Raw genomic sequence first — 10845 nt, forward strand, 5'->3', positions numbered from 1 at the left:
TTGAGTATTTGAATTCTCTATATAAGTTCTAGTTTTGTTTTATTTTAAAACTCAGCCATATGTAATAATCTAAATCTTGTAGTAAAGTGTACGTTGCAATAACATATTTGTTAAATAGATAGTAACTAAAATATTCTATAATTTTCTAAAATTCTAGAGTTTTATTATTTTTATTTAAAATTTAGATATAAGCAATAGTTTATATATATATATATATATATATATATATATATATATATATATATATTTATATAAACTGCTTCTGGATGATTCCGAACCACCCTGATAATGTAGAAATAGCTCTCAAGCGTTTTTAGTTGCTATGAAGGCACATTTTGGAGAAAAATGAATTTTTTTAAGGAAACGATATATATATATATATATATATATATATATATATATATTAGGGTCGGTCGATTCAAAAGTCGCTTTGACACATAATTTTCGGATTCTAGGAGTCAAAATAAGATATTTTGCTGAAGAAACGATACCTCTGAAATAAATTCTGATGTCTCATGCATTGACTCAAAGATAGGTGTTGAATTTTGAAAAATTCCGTTTTGTTGACCCATTTAGAGTGCCCCAATCGCGTCCAAATGTATGGCCGACCCCCACTAACTTTGAAAGGTCGATCCACCCATGTCCATGGTTTACCGTCCGGGCCTCCCCTGAGAGATCCACGATACAAAAATTGCAGCAAAGGTTTCTTCAGCAAAGTATCTTATTTTGAACCCGAGGATCCGAAAATCATGTGTGCATTAGCGACTTTTTTGACCCATGCAAATCGACCCGCTTCTCTCTTTCTCTCTCTCTCTCTCCCTACATATAATATATATTATATATATATATATATATATATATATATATATTAGGGTGGTCCTTAAAAATGTCATTTTCGAATTTTCTTGCTCCCAGGGGCTCAAATGGTTCCAAATTGATAAAAAACAATTGTCTGAAAGTTTTAGCTCTTAATATTAACGTTTAGATAGAGCGCAATTCAATCAAAGTTTGTATTGAAAGAGCATGAAAAAATTTTTGAAAATTAAAAAAAATGTTTTAGGTATAACTTTGCGACAAATGAATGAGTTTTATTCATTAATTTGTTCGCTAAAATACATCTAAAAAGCATTTTTAAAATTTTTGAAAATTTTTTCATGCTATTTCCATACAAAACTTTGATTGAATTGCGCTCTATCTAAACGTTAATATTAAGAGCTAAAACTTTCAGAGAATTGTTTTTTATCTATTTGGAACCATTTGAGCCCCTGGGAGCAAGGAAATTTGAAAATGACCATTTTAAGGACCACCCTAATATATATATATACATATATATATACATATATATATATATATATATATTATATATATATATATATATATATATATATATAGATGTATGATGTATGGATGGATAGATAGATAGATAAACCTAATTTAAATTCATTATTACCATTTACGTCAAATACAATGGACGGTTTATATCACAATGTCATAATATGAATATAATAACATTGATTGAATTGCCATCTATAATTACTGAATTGTCCTCAATTCTCTCCAAGAAAGTATCAAGGGACAGTTTTTCGTTATTTTGCATATCGTAAGGCCATTTCGCATCATATCAACTCATCGGAATACAATGTTATGTTATGTTATATGATTCCAACTACACCTTTATGATTATGTTCATCGCGGCTGAATTAGCTGATTAAAGTCGCGCGAATGTTATGATAAAGTCGATTTGATCGTTGCCAGGCAAATGTTCAGGTAGACGAAGAATGTTTATTTTATTGTTGTGGACAACTTTTATCAATGTCTCAGTTTTGTTCGATTAAAAAGCAATTATAAATGACAATTTGATTTAAAAACAAATATTGTTCTATTAGTGAATTTAATCTAGGTTATTTTGTAAATATTAATATGTTATTATAGTGAATTTCTTGAGTTGTTAATAAATATTATTATTATTATTATTTTATTCATATTATACTAATATGATACAATTGGTTATTATTTTGACGTAAATCTATATATGTATATATATATATATATATATATATATATATATGTATATATATATATATATATATATATATATATATATATACAGTAGAACTCCAATTATCCGAATTAATGTAGACCGGAACCGATTCGGATAATCAAATATTTGGAGTTTTTTTTTTTAAATTGCCATTGGAGAGAAAAAAAGTTACGTTTTGATATTGCACTATTTTTTTATTGAATTAAATGAAAGAAACATGATATTTTCACATGTTTTAAATATAAATAAAATGTACTTATGTACAAGTTTAGAAATTAAAATCATTGTTTTGTAAACATCTCCGTCAAATCAAAACAAACAATGTGCCTACACTGGCTTTGCTGGTGGAAGAATAATAGCGCACTTAGACTTTTTCTGGACAATTTTTTTTCTGAAAGTTATTCGGATAATCGGCGATTCGGATAGTCGGAGTTCGGATAATTGGAGTTCGGATAATTGGAGTTCGGATAATTGGAGTTCGGATGATTGGAGTTCGGATGATTGGAGTTCGGATGATTGGGGTTCTACTGTATATATATATATATATATTATATATATATATATATAATATATAATGAAAGGAAAGAGCATGGAAAAAATTTTGAAAATTTAAAAAAAATGTTTTAGGTATAACTTAGCGATAAATGAATGAGTTTTATTCACTCATTTGTTCGCTAAATTACATTCAAAAAACATTTTTAAAATTATTGAAAATTTTTCCATGCTATTTCCAACAAATCTTTGATTGAATTGCGCTCTATCTAATCGTTAATATTAAGAGCTAAAACTTTCAGAGAATTGTTTTTTATCTATTTGGAACCATTTGAGCCCCTGGGAGCAAGGAAATTCGAAAATAACCATTTTAAGTACCACCCTATCGTATATAAATCGTATATATATCGTATATCGTATATAATATATATATATATATATATATATATATATATATTTTATTATATTATTTCACCATCTGAAGAAAAACCTCTCGCTTTATATATATATATATATATATATATATATATATGTGTGTGTGTGTATAGGGTTCAGTGCACGAGATGTTCGACTAAATTTTACTTAAAATGTTTTGATCTTCTTGAGGAAAATTCGATGGTGTTCGATCTAATCGAATTTGAATTCAATTCGATCTGACACCATTTATTATTTCATTCAGACCCGACAGGTGGCAACACTCTGCTGTTGACGTTTACGATTCACTTGACAGCTTATCACATTTTATCTAACAGTAACACATGTGCTACATTCTGACATGTGAAATTTCCAACAAATTTCACGTTGTGTACAAATAAAAATAAAAAACAAATAATGTAACATATTTTATAAATTGATCTCAATTACCTCTTTTTCTACAGGCTTATTTATTTGCTTTTATCCCGAATCTTCTCAAACATTGGCTGAAATGAGTGTAAGTGCTAAGAATAAAATTCTCATTCAAATTTATTATTTCTGATTTCGAGTATTCCAATTTCTTTTTGTTCCAGGATTTAGATATTCCAATTGACATTCATTCTTCAAAGCTTCTAGACTGGTTATTAAGTCGCAAGCATGTTAAGCCAGATTGGACTATTAACTTGGGTGCTATTCAAACCAAAATTAATGCTGCCGTGAGTGACATTCCTAGAAATACGGATATAGCATGCTTATTGTCAGGAGCTTGTAAGTAATATACTTACACACACACACACACAATATATATATATATATATATATATATATATAATAAAATGTAAATATCAATACACTACACTCAGTTTTTGTACAAAATTTATTTCATAATATTACATATGTTTCAAGACCATATATGTCTCATTTTCAGTGTAAATTCTTAATAATAATATCGTAAAAAAATTTTATTAATAAATTTTCTTATCTTGAAAATACCTTGAATAAATTTTAAAGACTCTTCAGAGTACATTATTCGAATTACTTTTTCTCCTTTAAAACTGTTAAAATTTTTACATTTTATCAGACAAAACATTGTTAACAAAAAAGAAAGAGGTTGTCAAAAAGAAAGGGACTTATTTAAACATAGTATAACAGAATCAATGTTAAATGTTTGTACTAACAACAAATTAACTGTGGTAAATCTGGTAACTGACACAATTATTTTACATGACTCTTATATAAACTTTATTAACAATTTATAACATTTTTTGATTCTTATTTTGTTGCTTATTTTTATTTCTTTAGTTAATGTCTTTTCACATTTGTTGATATTGGTAGATATGGATTTGTTGATATTGGTATGTACAGCGTTCGCCTCATTTGTTTACATTATAAAAATATTTATGTCCCTTTAGCTCTCGGTACTTACAATTTTGTTTTTTTTTTAAATTCCCACACATTTTACATATTCAGTATAGTGTCAAGCCTTGTAACTAAGTTTATTGTTAATCCATATTCAAATATAACTCATAATTGTGTTATAATATGCTGTATATATACTTTTTACTGCAAGAATTTACACTGAATATTAGACATATCATGGTCTCGAAAAGTCTGTAATCTTATGAAAATAAGTTAGTGTAAAAAACTTAATATAGTGTTTATATTTACACCTTTATATTTGTTACACTCATAATACAAAGTTCTGCATATATATATATATATATATATATATATATATATATATAATATATTGCGCACTATCTAAAAGTTAATATTAAGAGCTAGAGAATTTTTTGTATCAATTTGGAAGCATTTAAGCTCCTGGTAGCAATAAAATTTCAAAATGTCCATATTAAGGACCACCTTAATATATATATATATATATATATATATATATATATATATATATATTAGGGCGGGTCGATTTAAAAGTCGCTTAGGCACATATAATTTTCGGATACTAGGGATCAAAATAAGATACTTTGCTGAAGAAACCATACCTCTAAAATTAATTCTGATATCCCCGCGCATTGACCCAAAGATAGGGATTGAATTTTGAAAAATCCCGTTTTAATCCATTTAGAGTGCTTCAATCGCGTCCAAATGTATAACAACCCAACTAACTTTGGAAGGCCGATTCACCCATGCCTATGGTTCACCCCCTGGGACCTCTCTTTAGAGTCTCGCATACAAATATTGCAAAAATCATCGTTTTTTTTTTAAACATTTTAAAAATATTAATTCGTACACACACAAAAAACTTTTTTACAAAAGAAATTTATTAAAATTTTTCGTTGTTTAAATTTTTCCAAAGCATTTTGTTTCTGCGCTCGCTAGAGGCTGTCACGGCGACGATATTAGAGAGCCGTGCAAAATTTTCCAGACTTGAAACTAAAAAAGACTTCAAACAATAGTTTATGAGTTTTACATAGTTTTTTTACATATCTTATGATTAAATAAATTTTATAATAAAAATAAATCGCAGATTTTTGTCATGTTGAAGTTCCCAAAATTATGCAACTTTTGTATTGGGGACCTCTAAAGGGAGGTCCTAGGGGGTGAACCATGGGCATGGGTAGATTGGCCTTCCAAAGTTACTGGGGGTCGATCATACATTTACACATTATTGAGGCGCTCTAAATGAGCCAAGACAGGATTTTTTTAAATTTGACTCAATCTTTGGGTGAATGCACGGGACATCAGAATTCATTTTAGAGATATGGTTTTTTCGGCAAAGTATCTTATTTTGATCCTAGTACACGAAAATCATATGTGCCTATGTGACTTTTTTTATCCATACAAATCGACCCGCCCTAATATATATATATATATATATATATATATATATATATATATATATATATTATATACATCGAAAGATTTTAAACATTTTCGAACGCGAGTCGCGCTTTTTACGTCAGGTATCTCAAAGGCTTGTATCCATTTATCACTTACGAATGACAATATTATTGTTTTTTGGTTGAAAAATATTGTATAACTCTTCTATTGTATAACCTTTGTTTGTGGCAAAAAATAAATATATAGTCAAAATAATATATAGAGGAAGAGCAGCGGGGCTTAAAACTTTGCGAGTAAAAGGTCTATATATATATATATATATATATATATATATATATATATATATATATATAATAAGCTGTAATACTAAATAAAACAACACTAATACTTCATGGTATAAGGATTTTCACTTTATTTATTGTGTTAACATTACAAAAACAACAACGATACTATTACTAAACACAAACAGCACAACACACTTAATCACTTATTAAAATATTACGAATATGTATTAACTATTAACGCATTCACGTTATACTGTTGCAATGCTATATTATTTATATCTGTTTTCAGATATTCATTACTTTCATTGTAAGGATATCGCAAATGTACTAGCTGGTACTGAAGATGGAGCCAGGAATGTTTTTGGAGGGTATAGCTCAAAAAGAATGAATGACTGGATGGAAATCATAAAGATGTATGAGAGAAATAACGTTTTTATTGCCGAATGCGCTAGGTTGCTAAGCACCAGCGTTTATTTTGATGTACCCGCATTACGAAAGAAGATACAGAAGCTTGAACAAATGCAACAAGTATATATAATTTCAATATACAATACAATTTCAGTGTACTAGTGCAGGCTTACAAAAGTTTTTTTTACCACATATTTTCTTTAAAATATTATCTGAAAAAAATACAGAAGCTGTAAATATAGATAATGATCTAGGAATCATTAGAAAATATGGTAAAATACAATAAGTTGATGTCTATGAATGAATTGAAAAAATTGTCCTTTCAGTAAGCCAAATTCAATATTTTTTTATTTTTGATAATTGATATGTTATTAACTTCCCGAAGGAGAAGTTTATGTTTTCATAAAAAAATCCGATTCGCTAATTTTGTTTTTTTGACGTTTCAAGCCATTCTGAATCGAATGAGACCAAGTTTGGAAAAAGTATGTGTATGTGTGTATGTGTGTGTGTGTATGTATGTATGTGAACAGATTTTTTGCCGTAAATCGACGTTTTCTCGAAAACGGCTGGGCCGATTTCAAAAATTTAAAAGCCATTCGATGTATCTCGACGAGGACTATCTATCTATCTATCTATCAGTTTTGTGGGACGATCGGCCGAGACGTTTCTTTATAAATAGCAGAAAAGTGAAAAAAAAATTGTCTACGTTTTAGCCCGCAATTCTGAACCGATTAAGTAAATTCAAAAACCGTTCGAAAGATATTGATTGGGAATCGTGCTGATTAGTTTTTGGTAAAGATCGGCCGGGCCGTTTTCTTGTAATAAAGTGTTAAAAAAAATTTTTTCGACGATTTTTGTTATTATTTTTTTGACGGTAGATGCTATAGTCTTCTAGATCATACTAAAATATTACGGCCCTACGACAATTGGTTTAACTTTGAAAATTCATCAAAGTTTGCAAAAGTTGGTATCGTTTTTTAGGCATTTGTCAAAATTAGATCTTTCATCGACGTTTTCTCAAAAACGCCTGAACCGATTTCAGAAATTTAAAAACCATTTGATGTATTTCGATGAGGACTATCGTTTGTCAGTTTTGTGCGATGAGCGCCCGAGCCGTTTCTTTGAAATTTGGAAAAAAGTCTTAAACTTTCTGTCCACATTTAAGCTCATCCTACCGAACCGAATTTAAAAAATCAAAAACTGTTCGAAAGATATTAGTTGGGAATGGTACTGATTAGTTTTAGGTGAAAATCTACCGAGCCGTTTTCTTGTAATTAACTGTTGAAAAAAAAATTTAAGCCGATTTTTATTGAATTTTTTTTAGCGATATATATCATGGTCTTATAGAACTTACTGTAATATTACGGCCTTACAACAAGTAGTTTAATTTTAAAAAATCATCAAAGTTTGAGAAAATGAGTAGTTTTTTTGATGTTTGTTAAAATTAAAATTAGACGATTCACTCACTTGGTATAACGATAGAGTACTTGGTCTTAATGAACATACTAAATTATTGAATTCCTACAAAAACTGGTTCAATTATAAAAATTATTGATTTTTGAAAATTTGTTTTTATAAAATACTCCGAGTTAACGTGTTTGTTCGTTTTCAATTATGTGTAATAAATACACTCAGAATACTTTTAATCACTCATAAATTAATTTATATTTCATTAATTAAGTCAATTATTTACACATATCGGGAAGTTCATGTAACTTGCCTCAAGGCTAAATACCAAACCAACTAGTTTGGGATTGCCATACTACTTTTGCTTAATTATTTCATAGACATAACTTTCTTTCTTTACATAATTTAGTATGGTTACTACTATTTACTTAATTACTTTAAAGAAACAACTTCCTTTGTTTATATAATTTATTGTTATCAATATCCAATTTTTTATAGGATGTTGAGAAACGTGAATCTGAACTCCTAAAGACTCACTCAGTGCTTGAAGCAGATTTCAAAGCAGAATGTGACGTGTTGGGAATAAAAGGAAAAAATATAAGAGAAGAATTACTAGCCATTGTGCCTGAACTAATGAATATTTATTCAGGGGTGAGTAGTTTAATATTTTTAATTATGTTAAAATGTATTCAGTTCAAATGTATTTTTCAAACCAATTTTTGTATTTTATTATCATTATTAATTTTTGTACTTGAAGACACACTCCTACCACAAACCTCTTTTTTGTAATAATCATTTTAGTAATCGAATAATTTTTCGTCTAACTTTCAGTTAATAAATATTCTCCACTGAATTTTGATTAAGATTTTCTTAAACTTATGGAAAAGCTTAAATTTAACTTAAAAAAAACTTAATTGTAATTAAGAGTTCATTCATAACATTTTTTATAAGTTTGGGACCAATAATTGTTATTAACTTCCTGTAGGGTAAGTTATTGTAATCGTCCAAAAGTTGAAATTGAAAATTTTCACATTTCTTCACGTTTTGAAGGTTTCTGAACATTTTGGCATACCTCAGAAAAAAATGTGTGTGTATGAATGTATGTATGGATATAATATTTCGTCAACGTTTTCGAGCGTACGAATCAACCGATTTGAATGGTTTAAAAAACATTCGATTCCTATTGATAGGGCGATGTGCAGATTAGTAATGCATTTATAATTCAAAAATACATACAGCCCTAAATCTTCACCCTCTTACCTTAAAGCTTTATTTCATAATAGTCATTTTAGCATTCCAATCATTTTTTATATAACTCGATAATTGATCAATTAATGTCTTTTTTGTGAATGTTTTCCATTGCATTTTTAACAAAAATTTTTATTATCATTTGTTTCTTGCATAATCACTGATTCGCAGAATTATTTCTTTGTATGTACAAATATTTCTTGACATGCATAGACAGTACATAGTTCATATGAATAGTTTGCAGAAAAAGCAATTTTAACAAAAACAATTTGAGATTGAATATTAAAATCTGAAGGTACAACAGTTTTTGGGAGAAAACTAGTTACCATTAATATATTGACGTTACATGTGTCAAGTGTTTCAGCGGGTAAACCATCAATTTAATTTGTGCTAGCTGCCCCCTTCACATATTCTACATTTTACATTCATAATCTGTTTGTTATTTTTTACACTAATACTTTTCTAGAAATATTTTTTATGGCTAAACAAGTTCAAAGGCAAATAACTCCATATTTGATGCTATCCGTTTTATTGTATTTAGTGCAAATAAAATTAAACTACAAAAATGTTAAATTTAATTTTATTTATTTACTTTACAGGTTGTGGAAGCTTTACATTCCATAGAACCTGCAGTTGAAGTGTATAAAAGATTCAAAAATAAAAGAAATGTAAAGGTAGGACTAGACGTTGTTAGACATATTCTTGAATTTGGTAACACGACCGTTTATCAATTCATACACTGCAAGGAACCGAAGCGTGTTGTAAGTATATAACATCTTATCCAAACTTGGAAAACAAAAGTATGTGTCCGTGTATGTGTACCGATTTTTAATCTTTTGACGTCTTATTTTCAAAAACGGCTGCGTATTAGAAGCCATTTCGTGTAACCTTCTTTGTACCATTCCATTTCTTTGTACTTGCTGAAAAGTGCAAAATTATTCATCCATGTTTTCATAAAAAATTCTGGACCGATTTTGAAAATGTAAATTCGACAACTATCATTTGGAAATTATGGTGATTAGTTCTTTTTTTTGGCAAAGATTGGTCGGTAAATTGACGATTTTGATGAAACCTTGTATGGCATTAGATTCTCTGGTTTTAATGAATATGAGAATATTAGAGGCCTATGGAAAGTTGTTTAATTATGAAAATTATAGGATTAAGTGGTCGCGCTTTTAAGGTGCGTCCACACCTAGCGAACGAGCACGAACGAACATGGATTTTGACATGCGCGTGGGTCGCTTTTGTTATTTTTAATCTGCGCATATTAAGGTGCGCCACACCTAACGAACGAACATAAAAGAACGTACCAGAACGAACGGCAACAGCATAGTGTGGACGCCACAACGATCACGAACGAACATAAACAAACATGACGAGCAATGTTCCGCAACTTGTCGGTACATCAAAGGGAATTTTTAGTTCAAGTTTGAACTCGTATGTGAAGTGTGGACGCTACCACGAATGTAGACAAACATTTTTCTTTTTTGATGTTAAAATGTGCAGTCATTCATTAATTTATGTTGTGTTTATTATAAGATATTGCTGTTATTGACAAATTTTGTAAATTTGATGACTTTAAATAATTTTGCTCTTTTCCGCCACTTTAAATAATAAATCTGACGTTTCACGGTACATCCTCGAACAAAAAGATTCAAGCCTTCACTGCTTTGAGGCGTTTGTTTGGAATTTTTCGCGTTCGTTCGTGTTCCTGTTCGTTCATCTTTGTATTTTCTTGTTCGACATGTTCGT

At 29.0% G+C, this 10845-nt stretch overlaps 1 protein-coding gene across 1 annotated transcript; it reads left to right on the forward strand.

Annotated features, from left to right (window-relative positions):
- Positions 1–3351: 3351 nt before the first annotated feature.
- Positions 3352–9866, forward strand: LOC113375921 (CDK5 regulatory subunit-associated protein 3). The gene is made up of 5 exons (XM_026615860.1): positions 3352–3464; positions 3541–3715; positions 6320–6558; positions 8344–8496; positions 9693–9866. The coding sequence occupies exons 1-5, from the start codon at positions 3459–3461 to the stop codon at positions 9864–9866; spliced, it is 747 nt and encodes a 248-aa protein (XP_026471645.1). The 5' UTR covers positions 3352–3458.
- Positions 9867–10845: the final 979 nt, after the last annotated feature.

The sequence above is a fragment of the Ctenocephalides felis genome, unplaced genomic scaffold (genome assembly GCF_003426905.1).
Source record: "Ctenocephalides felis isolate EL2017-DRISC unplaced genomic scaffold, ASM342690v1 CF-g0.4_SCAFFOLD_01886, whole genome shotgun sequence".
Taxonomy (NCBI): Eukaryota; Metazoa; Arthropoda; class Insecta; order Siphonaptera; family Pulicidae; genus Ctenocephalides; species Ctenocephalides felis.